The sequence below is a fragment of the Podarcis raffonei genome, chromosome 8 (genome assembly GCF_027172205.1).
Source record: "Podarcis raffonei isolate rPodRaf1 chromosome 8, rPodRaf1.pri, whole genome shotgun sequence".
Taxonomy (NCBI): Eukaryota; Metazoa; Chordata; class Lepidosauria; order Squamata; family Lacertidae; genus Podarcis; species Podarcis raffonei.
Window position 1 is genome coordinate 43,188,894 of NC_070609.1, and position 24,918 is coordinate 43,213,811.

At 44.0% G+C, this 24,918-nt stretch overlaps 1 protein-coding gene across 1 annotated transcript in view; it reads right to left on the bottom strand.

Annotated features, from left to right (window-relative positions):
* VAT1L (vesicle amine transport 1 like) overlaps nt 1–5,860 on the bottom strand; it is a 46,600-nt gene extending 40,740 nt beyond the window's left edge. Inside the window, exon 1 of the mRNA XM_053399596.1 lies at nt 5,438–5,860. Coding sequence (XP_053255571.1) covers nt 5,438–5,661 — 224 coding nt within the window. The 5' untranslated portion in view covers nt 5,662–5,860. The remainder of the gene's footprint in view (nt 1–5,437) is intronic.
* Between the last annotated feature and the right edge of the window lie 19,058 nt (nt 5,861–24,918).

The following is a 24,918-nucleotide window of genomic DNA, read 5'->3' on the forward strand; positions in this document are numbered from 1 at the left end:
TTGGGCACATCCAATAAGCCAAAAGGTAGGAGTTGCAGTTATAAGCACACTTATTTGTGAGTTAGCCCCACTGAGGAAGAACTTACTTCCAAGTAAAGATGCATAGGTTCCAATTGAATGGACTTGTCAGCATCCTTGTTACTTGTTTAGAAAAGGGAAGGGAGAGAGGAAAGTGATGCATGTAATATGCCTGAATCCCAGAGGTTGAAAACAGCTAAAAATAACCTCATCCAGTTTCCTGCTGCAAGAAATGACTACGAACTCATCTCTTCAAACATCACACCAAATCACGCCACAAGCTAAGAACAGGCACATCACAGAAAATTACTATACAACTGATATAGTAATTTGTATACAGTACAGTGGAACTTTGGTTCTCAAACGCCTTGGTACTCGAACATTCCGGCTCCCGAACACTGAAAACCCGGAAGTAAGTGTTCTGGTTTTCGAACGTTTTTCGGAAGCCGAACGTCTGATGCAGCTGTTGGCTATTGTTTCTGGGGTGCCTGCACCAATCGGAAGCCGCACCTTGGTTTTTGAACGTTTCGGAAGTCAAACGGACTCCTGGAACGGATTACGTTTGAGAACCAAGGTACCACTGTATAGCTGTATATTCAAGAAAGAACCGTACATTTTCAGATATCATGGGGTGAGGGAGGAATATCATTTAAAAAAAAAAAAAAAAACCAGCAGCATTCTGCTATGTAAAACAACCTGCATGTAGAAAAATAGCAGAGGTGGTAGATAGGCGACTCTGACCTTTCAGCCTGCAATGCCAGATGCATTTTGGAAGGGAGCCTTTTTACAAGTCATGATTTAAAACAACAACCTCCTCTGCAGGGCTACAGTCCATTCTACTACTTCAGGACATTCTCTCCATGTCCTCATTCTCTCCATGTGTAGATCAAGCCTTAGTCACAACCAAATTGGATCTGGGAGTTAGCATCGCTGAACCACTGAGAATACATCCGTAACTACAGTAGACTTACACTACTTTTTAAAAAATCATCCTTCTTCCTCAACATGAAACTCGGAAAATTTAGGATTGTCATCTATGTATCACTCGAAAATAAAGGAAGAATTTATATTTATAGATGTGCATTATGGAATAATTAATTACTATAATAGAAATACAATAAATTTCACTGTAATGGCCAGGAGCACAGGAAGCTGTTTCATACTGAGCCAGGCCTTTGCTTCACCTGGCTCAATGTTGTCTACACTGACTGGCAGTGGGTGTCCAGGATTTGAGACAGGGCTATGTCCCGGCCCTAACTGGAGATGTCAGGGATTAAACCAGAGATTGTCTGCCTGCAAGACAGATGCTACACTACTGAGCTACTGCCCTTTCCAAGTGATCTAAGTGTCTGCAAAGTTTTCTGTCCACAGTCTAACTGTTGAGGGCTGCCTTGGAGATGAAAGTTTTCCCTTGTTAGGGTTCTTTTCTTTTAACCATACCTGGACTGGATAGCCCTTCAAACAGAGGGACAGCTGTCCTCTGTCAGTTCTTCAGAGAAGACTATCCTCTGTAGGTCACAAGGCCACCTTAGCACCAAGGCAGCCAGCGACAGTTTGTGATACACAATTAAACTGCTGCCCTAAGACAATCTAGCTTGATCAGATATGTTTGAATGCTGCAAACCAAACAGAACTGGGTGGGTTTTTGAGAGAGAAAGCAACACTCTACACCTGACCCTTGGCAAAACAAACCAACTCACCCTCCAGATTACATCACCTGATTCTAAAATAAGCATCTTAGCGTTCACCTTGACATTTTCTTCCCAGAAAATGCCAGGGCATTTGCGTAGTGAGAGCAGAGCACAGCTGTTTGCATGACAAAACTCTCCTTCCCTGGCATGTATGCCCAGAAGTCCTAACTTCTATGGATTTTGCTTGCAAAGAATTGAGGAATAGCATCCTGTATTGATTTTCTTTTTAAAATGTGGAGTTATATTGAAAAAGAGGCTGATGCTTCCACCATGGGTAGAGTGACTGTTCCTCATAGAGACGCACTAGGAAACAAGCCAGGGACAGGGAAGCCTCCTGCCCCTGGCCGCCAAAATATTTACATGGACTAAAGGATGAAAGTCCATGCTACTCACACACTGACAGTGAAGATTTCCTTCAAAGGTCAAGATGGAGGTGTGAGCTCTCTCACCAACTTGAATTTCACTATGGCCTAGAGCAGGGGTGAGGAACCTCAGCCAATCCGGGTCTGCAAGGCTATTCCCCCCCAACCACACCCACCCACCTGCAAATCATAGGAACCAACTCTTAGGGATAAAATATTTGAGGGGGCTGGGGGCCCCAAAGTTGATGGACATTGCCATTCAAATGGTCTTGTGACTGATTACATGGGGCAGGGCTTACCTGCCCCCTCCCAATATTGTATTTCAGTTGGCTGCAAATGTTACTGGCGATACCAGCTGATGGGCAAGTCTTCCTTGGAAAGCCTACCCTGCATGGATCCCTTCAAGCTACAAAAAGGATGAGCATGGAGTCGGCTTTCCAAATAACCAGGTTTGCTTGTTTTCGCTGTGTGTACAGTGAAAGCCAGCTGACCCCCTCCCCCCCCTTTATTGTTGCGTGACAGAGCAGCCCCTGCCAGAGCCGATGTCTAAATCTGGGTTTGAGAACTGAATATAATATCGGTTTTTAGAAAGTGGAATAGTTTGGTGTTACCTCTGAGTGCATATTTTGAGTAATTTTCTACATATAGCCGCCAGATGAAGAATTGGAAGTTCTCTTTTACTCTTTCCCCTTTTCTTTTCTCTCTTTCTCTTTTCCTCTTTTAGGTTTGTGTTTTTATTTGGATTAACTACTTCTGTCTTTGATATTCTAAAAAATATTGGGTATTTGATGTTAACTTTTGTATGCCTTTTTCAAACTTTAATAAAATCTATGGGTGGGAAAGAAACAACTGCCTTGCATGCAGAAGGTCAGGGGTTAAATCCATGGCATCTCCAGGTAGGGCTGGGAATGGCCTCTTGTTTGAAACCTTAAGGAGCCACTGCCAGTCACTGCAGGCAATTCTGAGCTAGATGGACCAACTTGGTATAAAGCCATTTCCTATGTCCCTCCAGGACACAAAGGGGTATTAAGTGCCGCGGACTTGCTGTGTATAGTGTGTTTCTGTGTGCTCCTCTATTCTGACTTGCTGGCTCCAATCCCTAGCTCACCTCTGACAGCTGCTAATGACTTAGTCTTGAGAAAAGGGCAGTGTGAATGTAAGGACTGGCCTCAGAAAATGTGCATTTCATGCAAAGTGCATGCTGTTCAGTCCCTGCTTCCTCCACCACAAGGTCATATAAGACTGTTATGGTGAATGCCTTTTTGCAGTTTAATGAACTGCAGACCAAATCAGATATACATCTAAGCACGCCTGCACTTTACCTGCACTGTATCTTGCTTGCCCTGGAATGCCTAAATTCATAGGCACAGTGAGGATCATCAGGCAAATCCCCATGCCTAATTGTATGATGTGTAAGGAAACCCCAGCCTCCCATCCCTTTCCAGGGAAAGCCAACTTGGTTGGGGGGCAACTTAGGGACAAGTGGGAGCAGGAAAACAACTCAATAGCATAAAGGCCATCATGGAAGTCTAGACCCCTTCCATGAGGGGGAAATGAGGGGGGAAACAACAAAATGGAGGCCTAGCTCTTAGTGAGGTGGCCAATATGTGTCTAGGCTACATCATTTTCAGGTCACATCCAAACCATAAATTTATGGATTTTGATGGAGTTGACTTTATCAAGTGAGCACACCTTAGATTGCAGCCTCAACTTATTTACAACACCTTCAAGTACCTAACTTTGTTCAAGAATGGGAGAGGCATTGACCTCCTGCCTCCACCCCTGGCTAGCTTGAATCTTACATCAAATTCATTCTAATATTTATTTCATTTTACATTTGTTTTATTACATTTGTACCACACCTTTCTTCCATCAAGGGACTCAGTATAGCATCACATGTGGTTCCCATGTCTGCCATTCAGGCAATAACCAGGTCTAAACCTGCTTAGCTTCAGCAAGATGCCAATAGCCTACAGCTAGTAACCGCTAGAATGTATGGGTCCCCAGATGTTTCTAGAATGCAACTCCCATCATCCCTGACCATTGTCGATGGCTCAGCATGATGGGAATTGTAGAGCAATGATATTTCCGGTCCCTGGGGTGAAGAGCACTGGCCTAGAAGTTGAAATACCAGTCTTTTACCATGAGCTTGCCCAAGCGTTGGACCACCTCAGCACAGTTGCTACACACACACAATGCAGGAAACTAGCAATAATGGCAAACACTGAGTTGCTTCCCCATGAGAAAATGTGTTAGGATTAGCAGGTAGCAGAGAAATGTAGAGATGAGAAAAGACTCAGCTGGGGGAAAAGGGGATTCATTCAGAGCAAAGGCAATGCTGGGTCACAGTAACCAAATGCAATCAATGCATGGCTGACAGACAGAAAAAGAACTTCACACCATACAAGAAACCTAATAGGATGCTGAGGCGAGTAGTGTCTTGGAAACCAGCCAGTCTACTACTAAACTGCAGAGTCACAAACATGGGAGAAGAGGGAAGACTGACAGAAAAGAATCACAGAAGGCCAAAATGCTGTTTCCCAGCTCTTACCTCGTCCTCATACCCATTTCAAAAGGCTGAAGCAATAGGAGCAGAAGAGCTCCCATTCAGCTGTACAGAATGAGGACCACCATAATGGAAAATTAAGGTGGTTATCCTATGCACATTCTCCTGGAAGAAAGCCCCACTGAGCAGTTTTAGATCTGAGTAAATGCCTCAAAGGTTCGCCCTGTATGTAAACTGGCAATCTGATGCATTCTTACTTGGGAGTAAGACACACTGCACTTAAGCAGGACCTGCTTGTGGGTAAACATGCACAGGGTGGCACCCTTTATATTTGACACCAAGCCCCAACTGTACTGGTGGGAAAATGTGCCTAGGACTGGCCTGTAACTTTGCAAAAGTGTCTTGGAGGGGTGAACATCCCCATATCCCATCCATTCATTCCCAAGGGCAAGCAAGATCTCTCTCCTGTCCACCCTCAGGCTGAAACGATAGGCTACCAAGGCACTTAAAAAAATGCTCGCCCAGTGAAACACGGATGCTATCACTAAATGCAGAGAAGGGCTTCAGAATATGGATGGCAAGGAGTGGGGGGGAGGGGCTGGATGGGGGTCAGAGGCAGAGCATCTTCTCATGCAGAAGGTCCCAGGTTCAGTGCCTGGCACCTCCATGTAGGACTGGGGAAAACTCTCTGCCTGGAACCTGGACAGCCCCTGCCAGTCAGTGTAGACGTTGCTGCTGAGCTTAGGGGTCTGACTCAGTTTCCTGTCTTCCTAGGAATATGCTTCTGGAGGGATGGGTGGGTGGGTGGGAAGGATGATGACGATGCTGATATAAGAGTAAGAATAAGAATAATACTGGACCAGGCTTTGACTCTGATCTTGAGTTCTCCTTCCTGAGGCTCCGGCATCACTTTTTTGGACACCCGCAGCTTGTTCAGTCCCCCGAAGGCAGAGAGCACCACGGCGCGCATCTCCTTCGCGTCCGCGCCTCTCGGGCCGCTGCTGCCGCCGCCGCCGCCTTCGGCTGCCTCCTTCTCGATCATCTGCTCCGTCTCCTCGGCTTTCTCGGCTCCTTCCTTGGCCATGGCGCTGCTCGGAGTCGAGGAGGGGAAGGGGGAAGGAGGAAGGGCGGACGGATGGACGGAGGGAGAGATGCAGAAGAGCAAAAAGGCAGAGAGGGCAACCTTTCCTTCTCACTCCGGCAGCCTTTCCCTCTCCTGTTGAATGCGAGCGTGGGCTCTGCGTGAGTGTGTGCGTGTGAGCGCGCGCGCGTGTGCGCGCGGCGGGATGCTGAAAATGTATGCAATGGCTGCAGCCGGCTGGAGGAGAGAGCTCGGTCCTACCGCCAGCCTGACCATCGCCAAGCGAGTAGAGGCGCCGCCGCCGCCGCATAAATAAATGAAGGCTGCAAATAAATAAATTAATTAACCTTCCCGCCGTCCTTGGAAATTTATTCCCCGCGAACGAGCGTGGAGGTGACGAATGGGCAGGTGTGTAAGCTTATCGGGGCAGAGAGTTGCTCTCTTTTTGTTGTCAAGCTGTAAAGGGCCTATTGCTTATGGCTTGCATTATATCATCACCATTTGCTTATTACTGGGTGGTACCCAATGATACCTGTTAAAGTTAATACACACAGTCAACTTTCAGAGGGTCTCCCCTGGTTAGGACTTACTTGGCGACAACCCATTATTACTATAGTTGGATTTTGGTGGATGCTGTTATTATTGCTATTGTTGTTAACAACTTCAGGTGTGTTTTGGCAGAGGTTTTCTCCCCCCCCCCTTTAAAAAATACTGCCCTTGCTTTTATTAATCTCAGGGTTCTGTATTTTTATTATTATTACATATTTCTATAATTTGTGTGCTTTGATGTTTTGAGCTTTGGGGAAAGTAGCTGAAGTGTTTTCAAGACATGCCAATGAGAAGGAGAGACTCCTTAGCTCAGTGGGAGTGGACAGGCTTTAAATGCATAAAGTCCCCAAGAGCCTATTCCAGGTAGTGTTGGGGCACATTCTTCTCTGAAACCCTGAAGAACAGCTACCAGTCAGTGGTCAGTCTTGAGTAGGCTTCCTCAACCTTGGCCCTCCAGATGTTTTTGGCCTACAACTCCCACAATCCCTCGCTAGCAGGACCAGTGGTCAGGGATGATGGGAATTGTAGTCTCAAACATCTGGAGGGCTGAGGTTGAGGAAGCCTGGTCTTGAGGTCCATGGCCTGACTCAGCTTTCTACTATGCCACATTTGCTAAGGCTTCCGTAACTTTTATAGCTACGCAGAAGAAGGGATTTTACCAGATGCAGTTTCTCTTTGCTCTGAATGACAAGCTACTTCTGCTAAAAGTCGTCTGTAAATATGAAGACAGTGGGGGTGGGTTTAAACAGAGGTTGGATAGGCCATCTGTCAGGGACTCATTAGCTGTGATGTCTGCATTTCAGGCGGTTGAACTAGATGACCTTCAGGGTCCCTTCCCACACGACAAGCCTATGATTCTAGGTCAGAGATGAAGAATCTCAGTGCTGGGAGGTCAAATGCAGCCCTCCACAGCTCTCCAACTGCTCCTCAGGACTCTTCCCACACCAAACCTCTTATTGGCTCTGCTCCACACCCTCTTCCAGTCTTTCTTTCTTTCTTTCTTTCTTTCTTTCTTTCTTTCTTTCTTTCTGACCAGGCTGGAATGTGTCCCTGAACTGTAATAATGCCTGCTTGGACAGAAAGAAAAATGTGTAGAAACTTCTGACCTTTGTCTAGCCTTCTGAGTGGTGGCAAGAGTCACATCCATTGCCCCACCCACCACTATCATGTGGCTCATGGAAGGTTTCCCAGCAGAGTATATGGCCTTCAAGCCGGAAAAAGGTTCTCCACCCCTTTACTAGGTTCTCTTAGCCAAGCCACTCCCTCTGAGACTCCCCGCCTACAACATGTGAATAATAATAGTGACCTACAACAATATGATGGGCTGTCAGCAATCATATGAGGCTGCCTGAAGTATTAGACCTGGAACAGCTGCCCTGGCCTGTTTGTGAAAGTTGTTAGATGTTAAGTGACAGGGGGTCCTTTGGGTGGTGATCCCACACAGTGCCACACTCGGTAGAAGCTAGAGAGGCAGGTACTGGTGTGTATAGCCTACTGTACAGATGGCAGGTGCAGTGGTTAGAATGTAGGACTAAGACTTGGGAGACCAGCGTTCGAATCCCCACTCAGCCACAAAGCTCGCTGGGTGACCTTGGGCCAGTCACTCCCTCTCAGCCTAAGCTACCTCACAGGGTTGCTGAAATAGGGAGGAGAATTATATATGCCACCTTGAGCTTCTTGAAGGAAAGGTGGGATATAAATGCAATAGATAATTAAATAAAGGTAAAATTCACTTTCATTGTTTTGCTCACTTTTGTCTCTGGCCTTAAATACACTGGCATATGACACCCCCCCACCCCATATTGTCCAGAAAGAAATGCAGCCATCTTCTGCTCTAGAATGTAGGAACTGAACCAAAAGAGTTAAAAGTGGGGAAGTTGATTGATCTAGGCAGTGGCATAACTAGCCGATTGGGTGCCTGGGGCAGCGCGCGCTCCCTGCAGCTGGGGGCGGGGCGAGCCAAGGTGGGGCGCACTGCGTGGAGCCTCTCTGCGAGAGCCAGTGTAGTGTAGTGGTTAAGAGCAGTGGACTCGTAATCTGGTGAACCGAGTTCGATTCCCCACTCCTCCACATACAGCTACTGGGTGACCTTCAGCTAGTCACACTTCTCTGAAGTCTCTCAGCCCCACTCACCTCATAGAGTGTTTATTGTGGGGGAGGAAGGGAAAGGAGATTGTTAGCTGCTTTGAGACTCCTTAGGGCAGTGATAAAGCGGGATATCAAATCCAAACTCTTCTCTTCTTCTTCTCTGCAGCCTCCCCCTTAGTTGTAGGACAGCTGAGGCAGTGGGCAGGCGCAATCCCTGAGCTGTTCGAAAAAGCAGCCTGCAGTTTGCAGGGAGTCTGCCCTCCCCCTCCCCCTCAGGAGAGACGTGTGGCTCAGGCACGCTGCAGGCCCTGTGGCGTGACACCCAGTGCCCCCCGCCTCACATACCGACGCCTCTGGATTAGGCAGATTCATGGAGCAGAGGGCTGTCGAAGGCTACTAGCCACAAAGCCTGTGCTCTGCTTGCAAAGTTGGAGGCAGCAATGCTTCTGGTTTCTGGAAATCACTTGAGGGGAGAGTGATCCTGCAGTGGCATAGGAAGGGGTGCGCGGTGGGTGCGGGAGTTATTTTTTTCAAAAACACATATGTTTGCCATTTTGTCACCCCCCTCAGTGATGACACCAGGGGCGCCTCACACCCACCGCATCCCCCTTCCTATGCCACTGAATCTAGGGCTGGCTAGCTTTTTTTTGGCTGGGGGCTGCATTTGCAGTTGGCCAAAAGTAAGTGCATACACACTCCACTCCTCCCTGCCTCCTCAGCTGATTCATGCCCCAAGGTCATGCAGTGAACTTCATAGCTGGGTTTGGATTTGAACTCAGGTCTCCTCAGTCTACTCCAGCACTCAAACCACTACACCACATTACATTGTTTGCACATGTGGCACTCCCTGCATTGCAGAGGGCTGGACTATATGATCCTTGGAGTCCCTTCCATTCTATGATTCTGCAAATAATCCCTCAGCTCAGTCATGCCACAAATTTCAGGGAAATCACCTTGAAAGTAAATGTATGTATGATAACATGGACTGCAGTGGCTGGGAAAAGGGCACTCTGCCCATGTGAAGAGACACACTGTCCTTTGGGTTGTTATTCCCAACAAGCCATCATTGAGCCTTCATTTTTTAAGAACAGTTTCTGTGGTTCAAATTAAGCCATCTTTATATAAGTCTTTCTCCTCTGAACACTCCCTTCCCTTAACTATAGCTACCAGACTAAAAACCTGAAATTACACACCTGTGGACATACTTATCTGAAATTATGCTTTTGAAATGAATGCTGTAGTGGAGGAAAAGCACTCTTGAAATTTTAGCTCATTTGTTCTGTCTGGTCTTTTCTTTGGGGGGCATTTTGCTCCAGGCATGTTGACAACTTCCATTGTCCCACTTAGGTTGGGATTGGGTTCTTTGTGAGCCTCCTGTAACATCCATCCTATCTCCTTTCTAATAGGCACCCTGCGCCAGCAGAAAGAAATAAAGGAGTCGGCGCAATCAGACCACATCAAACCCTTCCCAGAACAACAGGAACGTTTTCTAATTGAGTAGTTTTTAGTTGGGGGGGGAGGAAATGTAAATCAGGTAATGTGGGAGAAGTCCTCAAATCCTAGGTGCCACTCAGGTGGACAGGAAAATGGATGGAACATGGGGTGCTGCCTCATAGTGAGTCAGAACATTTGCCTATTTAATCCTGTATTGTCTACACTGACTGGCAGTGACTCAAGCAGGGAACATGCCCAATGATACTTGGAGAGGCCTGGGATAGAATCTGGGACCTTCAGCGTGTGAGCCAGTGCTCTGCTACTGAGCTACAGCCCTGCCCTGTGGCTATAGCATTCCCTGATGAAGGACACTGGGCATATGTTCAGAGACACCCTTGTTTTCTTTTTCCTGAAAAAGAAAGTGAAAAGCAACCCTAGACAAATAGTAAGGAAACCCAACTTCACTTTAGATATTATTTGCTTGTTTGTTTATAATATTTTTTTACCAGCCCTTCACCACTATGCCCCAGGACATGTTACAACATTAGAATATATACAATTATAAAAAACAGCTAAAAGTGTTACAATGATAAAACGTGCAATACCATTCTGAACGGAACAGAGCGGCATATTTTGACACATTAAAAACAAAACAAATACACAGCTGCTCGATAGATTAAGTAGATGGGTGCACCTTTTCAAGCCCTGGATCTCCTTGCAAGAAAAAGATTTGCCTGTTTATTTCCCCTATTTAACTGGAAATAACTTCCCTATGTTTAATTGCCTTAAAGGTAAAGGTAAAGGGACCCCTGACCATTAGGTCCAGTCGTGGCCGACTCTGGGGTTGCGGTGCTCATCTTGCTTCATTGGCCGAGGGAGCCAGTGTACAGCTTCCGGGTCATGTGGCCAGCATGACTAAACCGCTTCTGGCAAACCAGAGCAGCCCACGGAAACGCCGTTTACCTTCCCGCTGGAGCGGTACCTATTTATCTATTTGCACTTTGACGTGCTTTTGAACTGCTAGGTTGGCAGGAGCAGGGACCGAGCAACGGGAGCTCACCCCGTCACGGGGATTCATTCTGCCGACCTTCTGATCGGCAAGTCCTAGGCTCTGTGGTTTAACCCACAGCGCCACCCGCGTCCCCGTTTAATTGCCTTACTGTTGGGTAAACATGCTCAGGATTGGAACCTCATTCTTCTGTGGATGTAGTTATGAGACAGAGGTCTGATTTGAATGTGTGTTTATATCACTTGATACCTCATGAATTCGCAGTTGTCCATGTCAAATAGCTGCCCCCCCCCCATGAATCAATTGGCTTTTTATGGAGCTATATTGCAGTCAAAACTCAACACTGTTTATTTTTCTACTCATGTATGATATGGTTTTTCTTTTACAATCAAGTCCTAAAGAAGACTGCATTGCATAATAATCATTTTTAGCTTTCTGGGTCAAAATTAAGTATTTCAGAAAGTTAGTCACTTTGATGACATGAATATTCACCACATTCCATTTCCACCAGGCACTGTGATGCTACTACAGTGGCGTTTCCCTCCTTTGTTTCAGAGATCACACAATGAATGGAATGACATCACAATGCCAGCTCTTCAGTCAGGTTGGGCTACACAGTGACATCACTGGTGGCAGTTGAGGGGAAACTGTGAATGAGAGCAAGGGAGGGCAATGTAAATTAACGGTTCATTGTTTATCAAAGGGGGCGGACCTCAAAAAATGTGAGTCATTTTGACTCAACCTTAGTCTGAAATTGGCTCTGAACAATGTTTAGGAATAAATAAGGAGAAACTGCCTTGACTCTTCCACACATCTGCCACATTGCATTGCCTGCTTTTTTCTCTTTCTGGTCCTATAAAACATTATTGCTAACAGATGAAAAATGTTTTTAATTTATGGCATAGTTTGTGCCAGAGTCTCTATCCAGGAAAGCTATTTTTGTCTGTTATTATAATCCACTGTCCGCCACAGTTATCAGTAGGGAGATCAGGTTCAGGGTTTGTTTGTCCTCATTATGAAAAGCGGGTCTGCAAAAGCGAGGAAAGAAAATATCTTAACTGGCACGTCTCTGTATCAAGCAATCTTGTAATTCACAAAGCTAATTCACAATCTGAGATGATTATTTAATCCCCCCCCCCCTTCTGTCAACTTCAGTGGAGGCTCATCCACCTCCCCCCCCCCTTATCTGCAGAAGTCAGAGTGAATCATAGATGCAACAAAGCAATTTGCTGTTAGAGCTGCTACTAGGAGCTGCATTTCCCTCTTCAGCTGTGAAAAGACATACGAATGTGCTTTGGAAGCATTTGGAACAATGAAAATGGGTTCCATTTTAAATGGAAGAAGAGAAAACCCAGTGCATTCATGTTTGGGGTGTGAGGGCCCCTACTGACTTACGTTTCTGATGGTGCAATCCTATGCATGTTACTCAGACATGCAATCAAAGAGTAAGTGTGCATATAGCCACCGCCTGTAGGTTATGGTCCTTGCCATACAGGCTTGAAGCCTGAATCTGTCAAATAATTCTATTTAGACTCTGAGGCTGAACTGGGGTGTGTGTGTGTCAAAAGACTGCTGAAGTATCCTGGGTGTTTCCTTCTCCTGATGTGCCATGCTCTCCCCCCCCCCAGTCTCCAATAATGTGCAGGACGAGGAGAGCAGAACAGAGGTGGACAGATGCAGTTTGAGATTGCGTGGGAAACATCTGGGAGAGGAGGAGCCTTAGAAGGGGTGGATGGCAGGGACCTTCAGCCCTGGAAACTGCCCCGCAGGGGCAAGACCTGCTGGGAAGTGTTGCCGAGTTGTATGCTGTCTACTTGAATCAAGTGTTAACTTCACTGACAACTGACGTTGCTTCTTCAAGATGGCCTGCATCTGACTCCAGCCCTGACATGTGGCTTAGCATTATGGGCAAACCTTCCCATAAGCTTAACTCCAGCCTTTTTACTGCTAAAACACCAGTATCTGAAATCATGGTTTGTTACAGGCCTCTGAAACTTAAACTAAAACTTAAACTTAAACTGAAACTGTTGTGTTTTAAACTATGGCTTGGTGCTAACTTACCACCCTTCCTTAACCATGGGTTGTTTTACTCCTTCACCCCACATGCTCAGAGACAGGGAGAGAGGTAAGGGGGGAGGGAGGGAGATTGTTTGGTTTGTTACAATGTTATGCATTTTGGTGTTTTTATATTGTAAATCACGCTATGATTCTCGGATGAGGAGCAGTATAGAAATTTAACAATAATATTATTACTATTATTACTATAAATAATAATTACAAAAAGCCCTACAGAAGCATGAGGCAAGAGCAGCTGGAAAAGAGGCCAAGCTTTGGAGAACAAACCATGGTTTATTTGTTCATCTGTGGGACAACTCTGGTTTGTTTGCTTAAAAAAAAGGCTTAGCATTTTGTGTGAACCTGGCTTCATCAGGGGAAATATTCCAGGCAATATTTATTTGGATAGATAAGTGCTACCTTTTGCCACCATTTTGCAAGAGGAACTGTATCCAAGTGAAGTAAGACCAGTTGCCATAAGTGGAAATGCAGTATCTGAAAAATGATGATAATGTCTAAATTATTTTTGAATTCCTTTGGGAAGGGAAAGGCAAGTTATATAAGGTAATGGGGCTCATTAATTCAAAGCTGCAGAATGACAATTCTAGTTGGGAGTGTCAGACAAAAAATATTGGTCCTCATTTGATTCAGTCTCATGACATCAAAAATACATACATAGATCTTTAGTCTCATCCTTTTGCCTGGCTTCTGCCAGAGGTTGATGAATAAAGCATGCTCCAGGGAATCATATGAAAAACAACATGTGTGCAAATTGGCTTGCATAACTTTGCTCTGAGCAATGAATTTTATTTATTTCATAGTTTTGTGGTTGGTTGGTGTTTTTGTTTTTAACCCCCCTCCGTATAAATAAAAAATGAATAAAAAATTTAATAAGGAAGCCTACTATTAACAACAGAAATTTCTATTGCAGAACAAATATAGGAAATAAACTTTATATAATTCAGTTGTTCAAACATTCATCCGGAAGAATATTCGCTCAGAGTAATGAGAAGTGTCTTACTAGCTCCTTAATATGTAGAGGATAAATGGAGGTGAATTCAATTGGAAACTAAGATGCATAACTTGTAGCAGGCAGGGATCACCAGCCTGGTGCCCACATGTCTGCTTGTTTTTTAGAGATAAATTTTGGATTAGGAGAGGAATTTTATTTATTAATAGCAGTATTAGGCAAAGAGAGAGATGTATGTGTGATCTCTCTGTGTTAACGTGTGAGAGAGAAAGGGAGAAGGAAGGTGGTATGTATGTTTTATGTGGTCTGTGTGAGAGAGGGGAGAGGTAAGTGCATTCTGTTTGTATGTGTGGTCTGCTTGATGCAGACATAGGGTGAGATGTGTACCATTTCAGAAAGTGTGAATTAGGTAGGTTCATCTTTAAATGCAAACTCAGTAACTATTTCAAACCATGCTCTGGACAAGAACCTTTAGACAAAAAAGTTTAAAAAGTAGATGGGCATTGTTTTCGACTTGCAGGATTTAAATCACAATATTCTCCTGCAAGCTCAACACTTGGCGTGAGAGAGAAAAGAATCCCATCTGCTGCGACATGTTGGGTTTACAGGCATCTTTGTGACACACATTTCAAAACATACAGAAGCCCTTATCTTACCAAGACATCTTTCCTCTTTTGCTGTTGCCTGAGGCCTGAATGTCTCTGACAAAATGTGTTAATGCAGAGCTTGCATAAAGTGTATATGTACGTTTGGCAAAATATGTTTATATATTTGGTAAATTATTATATATTATTTATATGTATGTAGGTATTACTGAATGCACTATACTACGAAAATGTTGAAAATACTGCTTGCTTCCAGGAGCAAATGGGGGCCGTTTGCAGAAATGGTAAGAACAATCAAGTTTCCTCTGTAAATTTTGATGCCAAACACTCACTGAGCATCACCAATTATTTGAGACCTATGTTTAACGTATTATGATATTTTGAGTTGATATTTGGCATTAATTGATAGTTGATGTGATGATATTTAGCATTTGACACTGAATAATAACAATAATAATTTTAACGTTGGAATAAAAAGCTCTAAAATCGATATGAACATGTCATAGAATCATAGAATCCTAGAATCCTAGAGTTGGAAGAGACCACAAGGGCCATCAAGTCCAAACCCCCTGCCAAGCAGGAAACACCATCAGAGCACTCCTGACATATGGTTGTCAAGCCTCTGCTTAAAGACCTCCAAAGAAGGAGACTCCACCACACTCCTTGGCAGCAAATTCCACTGCCGAACAGCTCTTACTGTCAGCAAGTTCTTCCTAATGTTTAGGTGGAATCTTCTTTCTTGTAGTTTGGATCCATTGCTCCGTGTCCGCTTCTCTGGAGCAGCAGAAAACAACCTTTCTTCCTTCTCTATGTGACATCCTTTTATATATTTGAACATGGCTATCATATCACCCCTTAACCTCCTCTTCTCCAGGCTAAACATGCCCAGCTCCCTTAGCCATTCCTCATAAGGCATCGTTTCCAGGCCTTTGACCATTTTGGTTGCCCTCCTCTGGACACGTTCCAGTTTGTCAGTGTCCTTCTTGAACTGTGGTGCCCAGAACTGGACACAGTACTCCAGGTGAGGTCTGACCAGAGCAAAATACAGTGGCACTATTACTTCCCTTGATCTAGATGCTATACTCCTATTGATGCAGCCCAGAATTGCATTGGCTTTTTTAGCTGCCGCGTCACACTGTTGGCTCATGTCAAGTTTGTGGTCAACCAAGACTTCTAGATCCTTTTCACATGTACTGCTCTCAAGCCAGGTGTCACCCATCTTGTATTTGTGCCTCTCATTTTTTTTGCCCAAGTGCAATACTTTACATTTCTCCCTGTTAAAATTCATCTTGTTTGTTTTGGCCCAGTTCTCTAATCGGTCAAGGTCATTTTGAAGTGTGATCCTGTCCTCTGGGGTGTTAGCCACCCCTCCCAGTTTGGTGTCATCTGCAAATTTGATCAGGATGCCCTTGAGTCCATCATCCAAGTCGTTGATAAAGATGTTGAATAAGACCGGGCCCAAGACAGAACCCTGTGGCACCCCACTAGTCACTCTTCTCCAGGATGAAGAGGAACCACTGATGAGCACCCTTTGGGTTCGGTCAGTCAGCCAGTTACAAATCCACTGAGTGGTAGCATAGTCAAGACCGCATTTTACCAGCTTCTTTACAAGAATATCATGGGGCACCTTGTCAAATGCCTTGCTGAAATCAAGGTAGGCTACATCCACTGCGTTCCCTTCATCTACCAGGCTTGTAATTCTGTCAAAAAACGAGATCAGGTTAGTCTGACATGATTTATTTTTCAGAAATCCATGCTGACTATTGGTGATCACAGCATTCCTTTCTAGGTGCTCACAGACTATTTGCTTAATGATCTGCTCCAGAATCTTCCCTGGTATTGATGTCAGACTGACTGGACGTTAATTATTTGGGTCCTCTCTTTCCCCCTTTTTGAAAATAGGGACAACATTTGCCCTCCTCCAGTCTGCCGGGACTTCGCCTGTTCTCCAGGAATTCTCAAAGATGACTGCCAGTGGTTCTGAGATCACATCTGCCAGTTCTTTTAATACTCTTGGATGCAGTTCATCTGGCCCTGGAGACTTGAATACATCTAAACTAGCCAAGTATTCTTGTACTATCTCCTTAGTTATTCTGGGCTGTGTTTCCTCTGCTGAATCATTTGCTCCAAATTCTTCAGGTCGGGCATTGTTTTCTTTATCGGAGAAGACTGAGGCAAAGAAGGCATTGAGGAGTTCAGCCCTTTCTGTGTCCCCTGTTTGCATTTCACCATCTTCTCCTCTGGGTGACCCCACTGTTTCTTTGTTCTTCCTTTTGCTACGAACATACCCATAAAAGCCTTTTTTGTTGCTTTTAACCTCTCTAGCAAGCCTGAGTTCATTCTGTGCTTTAGCTTTTCTGACTTTGTGTCTACACGTGCTGGCTATTTGTTTGAATTCCTCTTTGGTGGTTTCCCCCCTTTTCCATTTTTTGTACACATCCTTTTTTAATCTTAACTCAGTGAAAAGTTCTTTAGATAGCCACCCTGGCTTCTTTAGGCACCTTCCATGTTTCCGTCTCATTAGTATTGCCTGAAGTTGTGCTTTTACTATCTCCCTCTTAACAAACTCCCAGCCATCATGAACTCCCTTTCCTTTTAGTATTACTGTCCATGGGATCTCACCCAGCACTTCCCTAAGTTTTATGAAGTCGGCTTTCTTAAAGTCAAGAAATTGAGTCCTAGTATGCTTGACTGCTCCTTTCCGCTGTATAGTAAACTTCAGAAGAGCATGATCACTCGCGCCTAATGATCCTTCCACTTCTACCCCACTAACCAGGTCATCAACATTGGTTAGGACCAGATCTAAAATGGCTGTTCCTCTTGTTGCTTCTCCCACTTTCTGGACAATGAAGTTGTCTGCAAGGCCAGTGAGGAATCTGTTTGACCTTATGCTCTTGGCTGAGTTTGACATCCAACAAATATCCGGGTAATTGAAGTCCCCCATTACTACTATCTCCCTTCCTTTTGCATGCTTGGCCATCTGTTCCATCTGTATGTCACACTAAACAGTAAAACACAAACTAAACCATAAAATGAATTGAAGTATTAATTAATAAAAAACAGCAACCATTTATCTGTCTTATATCTAGTCTGTCTTATATCTAGTCTTATATCTGTCTTATATCTAGTCAGACAAATGGTTTATCTAGCTCCGTTCTGCCTACAGTTCTGGCAGCAGCTGTCCAAGATGTCAGGTAGGAGATACTCCCAGCCCTACATGATGGGGTCTGAAGCTTCTGCAGGCAGAAGGTCCTAGGTTGAATCCTCAGCATCTCCAGTTAGGGATATGAGAGACCCCTGTCCAAAACCCTGGAAAGCTGCTGTCAAACAATGTTGACAATGCTGAGCTTTATGGACCAATAATCTGATGCAGTATGAGTCAAGTTCTTAGGCTGCTAAAATGTCTTGTAAGAAGACCCACAACAAATTTTAAAAGGAATGATCAAAGAGTCTTGTGCCAAGACCAACAAATTTATGGAGGCATACTTTTTTGTCGCGGGGACGCGGGTGGCGCTGTGGGTAAAACCTCAGCACCTAGGACTTGCCGATCGCATGATCGGCGGTTCGAATCCCCGCGGTGGGGTGAGCTCCCGTCGTCCGGTCCCAGCTCCTGCCCACCTAGCAGTTCGAAAGCACCCCTAAGTGCAAGTAGATAAATAGGTACCACTTTATAGCGGGAAGGTAAACGGCGTTTCCGTGTGCTGCGCTGGTGCCGGTTCACCAGAGCAGCTTCGTCACGCTGGCCACGTGACCCGGAAGTGTCTGCGGACAGTGCTGGCTCCCGGCCTCTAGAGTGAGATGAGCGCACAACCCTAGAGTCTGTCAAGACTGGCCCGTACGGGCAGGGGTACCTTTACCTTTTTACTTTTTTGCCGACTCAAGCGTGGTTTGTCAGAAATGCCTCTTAAGTGCACGTTACACCTAAAATTGTTGTGTGTATATAAAAAAATGTAGTGTGCAATTGTACCAAATAAATATTTGCTAGAATCACACCAATATGGGCTACAGGATGTTCAGGAGGTTTGTCCAGTGAACAACCACAGAAACCCCGGTTTTGCTGCCATGTGATGAAATCTAATGTGTGAAACAGCCCTTACCCCTTCATTTTGGATCTGCAGGTTTAGTTCAGGAGAGTGTGCTCAGAATATGTTGATGTCAGTAACCCAATCCAGAGTTTCAGTACCGATCAGTTGTAGTTCCATGGTGTGTATATACCCTTCTTGGCCTATGTTGCAGATGTGCCTTCAAAAGGTATCCTACTGACCTTGAGACATATGGTGAACATTATTGAAAAAGTCCTGCCCTGTGAAAGGTAAAGGAGTCCCTATAAGCAGAATGATTCTATACAATTTCCCTTATCCTTCTGAGAACTAGAAAAATAACTTGTCAGTTGAATTATAACATTTGAAGGCACCTTCCTCTGCCTCAAGCTACTGTGCCTAAATAAAGCTGCAGTGACACTACAATTCCGCACAAGTACATCTGTCGAATGAAACACATTACTGACCCATCAGTCTGTTCAGAGCTTGCTATATTGTAGTCTAAGATGAAGTGTCAACTTGCATGGATGAAATGGCACAGCATGTCCTGCCTCAAGCATACTATCACAACACAGCAAGACATTTTAAAAGGGGGTTGTTTGTTTATTTATTTAATGACCCTCCTGGAAAACCAGAATTGCAAGTCCCTATCCAGCATGCACAAGACGGGTGGGGTGGGGTAGGGAACAGTAATGTCAGAAATATGAAAGTGGAAGGAAATACATCTGGTTCACACATGCATGACCATTACTACATTTCTCTACACTTGACTACTGTATGTTTGATGTGGTGTTATCTGAATGTGCCAACTGATGGCAGTTATAGGTGCTGCATTTGAGGCGTTGTGAATTGTTAAGAGACTTTTAGCTGTGATGTGTTACATGGACATAGCCAGGATTTATGTTGGGGGCGGGGGGGGGCAGAACCTCAGTTAGTTAAGTATTTTTATTGATGTACTTGATTTAGAAGGGGCAGTTGCCTCCCTGCCCTTGGCTACACCCATGATGTTTTATTTTTTACAACATTCAATCTGCAGATCCTCACCAGACATGGGAAATAAATTCTGTTTGGTTTGCATTTTAATGCATATCTACCTACTTTGCAAAACATGCAGACTGAAGCAAGACTATCTTTCAAAACCTGCACTTCTCAGAATTTGGAAATGCAGTTTTACAATCAAAAAATGTGTACAAAAATGCATATTGCTTTGAATTTGGAGACTTAGCTTGCATGATGCCTGAGTACCTTCATATTCATGGGATCCTGGATCCAGTGAGGGTTAAAATCTAATGGGGGGATTCCATTGTTGAACTGGTCAGGCAAGTTTATTTGAGAGATAATGACTGTAGTTCCCACCTAAGTACCATCATTAGTATAACAAATTAAGTTGCTCTGTGCCAGAGGGTATGGTTGGACAGTGTTCTCGAAGCTACAAACATGAGTCTGTCCAAACTGCGGGAGGCAGTGAAAGACAGAGGTGCCTGGCGTGCTTTGGTCCATGGGGTCACGAAGAGTCGGACACGACTAAACGACTAAACAACAACAACAGAGGGTAAATGGGTGGGCCTTCATCAGTTTACCTGGCTGTTATAACAGAAGGACAATAGCTAACAGTGTGAGAGAGCTGAGTTAGAAGCAAGGGGAAGCCAGAGAGCATGAGACATCATTGACTTCTATTTTGATTCCAAGGCTGTGACTATGGGAGAAGCAAGACTTTTTGAGATGTTAATACTATGAGCCCCACCATCATAGGCTCAGGTTTTAAGTTAACCACCACAGTCTCAGCTGTCCCTCATTTGAAGGAAACTCGATCCCAGATAAACCCCTGGAACCCCTGGAATCTCTCACCGCTCTGAGATTGGGATGGCGTGTAACAATATATTATTATTATTATGAAGAAGAATCTACAGGGGATGGGGGTTGGTCAAGGTTTTGGCAATGGTATAGGTGCAATTTATTCAGAACAAAAGGCTAAATTAATTGTGAATAATGTAGTGATGGAAGAATTTAAGATAGAGAAAGGAACACGACAAGGTTGCCCAATCTCTCCATTGCTTTTTATATTGGTCCTGGAGGTTCTTTTAAACATGATTAGAAGGGACCAAATGGTTAAAGGTATACAAGTCGGAGCTAAACAGTACAAATTGAAAGCATTTGCTGATGATTTGGTATTGACATTACAGGAGCCAGAATCTAGTACTAAAAGAGTACTGGAACTGATCCAAGAATTTGGACAAGTAGCGGGATTTAAGTTGAATAAGATGAAAACTAAGGTTTTAGAGAAAAATCTAACAGTGACGGAGAGAGAGAGGTTTCAGAAGGAGACAGGACTAACACTGGTTAAGAAAGTGTAATACCTAGGGGTTAATATGACTGCTAAGAATGTGAATTTATTTAAGGACAACTATGAAAAATGTTGGATGTAAGTGAAAAAGGATTTAGAAATATGGTCAAACCTGAAGCTATCATTGCTAGGCCGAATTGCTGCAATAAAAATGAATGTATTGCCAAGGATGCTGTTTTTGTTTCAAACATTGCAAATTTTGGATAAAATGGAGTGTCTCAAGAAGTGACAGAGAGATATCTCTAGATTTGTCTGGCAGGGCAAGAAGCCTCGAATAAAATTCAAGATATTAACTGATGCTAAAGAAAGAGGTGGATTTGCCCTGCCAGACTTAAAACTTTAATATGAATCAACCGCTTTTTGCTGGCTGAGAGAATGGATGCTTCTTGAGAACACTGACGTGCTGGATCTAGAAGGCTTTAACAATGTTTTTGGGTGGCATGCATATCTGTGGTATGATAAGGTCAAAGCACATAAAGCGTTTAAAAACCATATTGTCAGAAAAGCACTGTTTAATGTTTGGATAAGATATAAGGACTTGCTTGAAAATAAAACCTCAAGGTGGTTGTCACCAATGGAAGCGAAGGCTCAGAAAAAGCTCAATATGGAGGCCAAATGGCCGAAATATTGGGAAATTTTGGAACAAGAGGGAGACAGATTAAAACTGCAGAGTTTTGAAAAATTAAAAAATAGAGTGCGAGATTGGCTTCATTATTACCAGATAATGGAGGCATATAACTTGGACAAAAAAATTGGCTTCCAGGTGGAAAAATCAAAATTGGAAACAGAACTGCTAGACCCTAAAATTAAGAACTTGTCAAGAATGTATAACTTGCTGTTGAAATGGAATACTCAGGATGAAATGGTGAAATCTGCTATGATTAAATGGGCACAAGATGTTGGACACAATATTATGATGGCTGACTGGGAACAGTTATGGACCACAGGTATGAAGTTCACGGCATGTAATGCCTTAAGAGAGAATATAATGAAAATGATCTACAGGTGGTACATGACACCAGTCAAGCTTGCAAAAATCTACCATTTGCCCGATAATAAATGTTGGAAATGTAAAGAGACTGAAGGTACATTCTTTCACCTTTGGTGGACATGCCCAAGGATTAAGACTTTCTGGGAGATGATCTATAATGAAATGAAAAAGGTACTTAAATATACCCTTCTGAAGAAACCAGAGGCCTTTCTCCTGGGCATGGTCGGCCAATTGGTGTTAAAGAAGGATAGAACTTTCTTTATGTATGCTACAACAGCAGCAAGAATACTTATTGCAAAGTACTGGAAGACACAAGATCTACCCACCCGGGAAGAATGGCAGATGAAGGTGATGGACTACATGGAACTGGTGGAAATGACTGGCAGAATCCGAGACCAGGGAGAAGAGTCAGTGGAGGAAGATTGGAAGAAATTTAAAGACTATTTACAGAAACATTGTAAAATTAATGAATGTTAGAAGGATGTTGGAATGATGTTATGTGGCTTTAGCAGAAATGATACAAAGGATTTGGGAAAAACTGACTGTTAATTGGTGAAAGGAGGGAAAGTAAAGCTACATTATATTAAGATAAATTACAGGACTAAAATTTGAAAAGATGGAAAGGATTTGCTGAAATAGATAATCGAACTAGAATACAAAAAAGGGAGGTGTGAGGAGGTCAAGGAAATAAGCTAATGAAAGATAAGTAATGGGAAGATTTGGTGTATCTTTCTTTGTTTTTGTTGTTTTTGTTGTTTTTTTGTTTAATGGACTCTTTCTGTTTTTTCTTTTTTTTATCTCATCCTTTTTTCTTTACTTATTGTGATGTGTTGTATTGTTTTTTGTTTAAAATAGTGTTTTTTATTCCTTCTTTTTGTAACCCTTAAAACTTTAATAAATATTATTTTAAAAAAACAACAAACAATATATTAGGTGAAACTGTGCGCACAAATGTATACCTCAGCGAGAATACCATACAAAAATGCCTCTCTCTTGAGGAAGGACTGCACTTTCCCCATATCTGCTCTGGAGAATTGGAAGAACCCCCAGAAAAGTGTGCAAGGAAGGGGAAATTGTTCTGTTGGGCAAGCCGAAATGCTTCTACAGGTGCAGTGGCGTAGCGTGGGTTGTCAGCACCTGGGGCAAGGCAAGTAATTTGCGCCCCCTAACCCGTGGATTTGCGCCCCCTAACTCTAACCCCCAGATGTTGCGCCCGGTGCGGCCCGGCCCCCCTGCACCCCCCACGCTACGCCACTGTACAGGTGGATCGATCTCCTTAGAACTAGGTTGAGTACAGTCCAATATAAAAACTGTGTTGAAATATACACATTTAAAAAAAAATGATTTGAAGAACTGGTAAGCTAATGTTGAACATATGTGTGAACAAAGCCCTGGTTACTTAAGTCTCTTTGACATTAAAGCGATTAAGCCTATCACTAAACAGATCTACTGCTAGGTCACACATTACAATTGAAAAACACCTTAAAACACAGATGCAAAACCACTGGATGCACACACCCAGTTTGTTGATGCTGCTGGACAGCAGATGGTGGATTAGGTGAAGTGGTTACCATGACAACTTCATTAATGAAATAAACAACTGTGTGCACTACTAAAGCATAGTCCTCCACACGATCTCTGCACCTGGAACTCAGAGGAGATATGCATGGAAAATAAAAGAGCACTACTTCATTTGGATAGCGGTGAAACGTATGAGCCTGCTGCTTTCAAATGATGCAGTGATACACTTCTGTTGGCGGAAATAATTAAGTTATCCTGATATCACTACACCCCAAGTCTGCTGCTGCTAATACATTTTTTTAAAACTGGACGCAGCCAAGGTTATCTTCATCTCTCTCTCTCTCTCTCTCTCTCTCTCTCTCTCTCTCTCCTCACCCACCCACTCACTCACCATCCAAATCTCTCTATATGGAGAAAGATACTTAGACTTATTGATATGTTAGCTTAATAGGTGCAGGGAGTTTTGTCAACATGAGTATGAAACACTATCAGGATGTGCATCTTTTCTGCAGCAAAGTGTAGCAATACCTCAGTGGTGGTGAACAGGCTTCCTGAACTGTTTCCATCCCAGCTACTCACTATAAGAATTGTAACTGGGCTAACCCCCGTCTCCATCTTTTCCCCCTGAGTGTAAACCTGAGGAAAGTGATTGTCTCACTACCGATCTTCCTAAGTCATTCTGGGAGCTTTTTCAATAGGAGTGAAAAAATGCTTTAAAGAAACAAAATGTTCAGTGGGAAAATGGCATGAGGGAAAGAGGGATTTATTTGTTCATTATGATATTTGTAACTCACCTTTCAGCTAAAGAAGAAAAGTATCCAAGTCAGATAAGCCATACTATAATCACATACCTTTTAGGAATGTAGGAAGCTGCCTTCTCATGAGTCAGGCCATTGGTTCAGTATTGCCTGCACTGATGATATAGTTTGGACCGGGGCCTTCCCAAGCAACACCCCCCCCCCGTTGTATTCAGTTGTGATCTTCTGTGAATGGAAGGAGTCCTTGATCTAATGGAGTCTTTGATCTAGACCAGGGGTGGATAACCTGTGGTCCTCCAGATGTTGCTGGATGTCATGAACTGGCAGGACGATGGGGAGCAGGAAAAGGAGGAAGAGGATCCAGGCAAGGGGTGTAGCTGGGATGCTCTAGGGTAAGCAGGGGGTGGGGAAGGAAGTATTCATGGGATGACAGAGGATGGTGAGGGGATGGAGGTCAATGCATTGCAACCAGAGCAGCAGAACCCATCACCAGAGGCAGAGGGGCCTCTGTCCCCATGAACACAACAGACTCTGAGGCGCAGGGAGCAGTGGGAGGGGTGCTCTAGGAGGCTGAGGCAGACAAGGGCCCATAGCCCAGCTCACTAGCTGGCAAGGTGGGGCTTGCTAGCTCTGGGAGGAGCTCCTCAGCTGGAGTAGTCTTGAAATAGGTGAAGGTCAAATGCCTCATGAAGCCCAGATGCTGCAATCAGCAGGCATAGTGTAAAAGGGAAGCATAGTTGAGGTACTGCCTGCTCAATTCCCCATGTTGATGGACGTTGGCCTGGATGCTTCTGGACCTCTATGGAACTGTGCTTCAGGTTTGACTCCAGACTGTATCCTGACTACTGGACTTCAGGCTTGGATACTTGGATTGACCCTGGACTGCATTTCCAGAC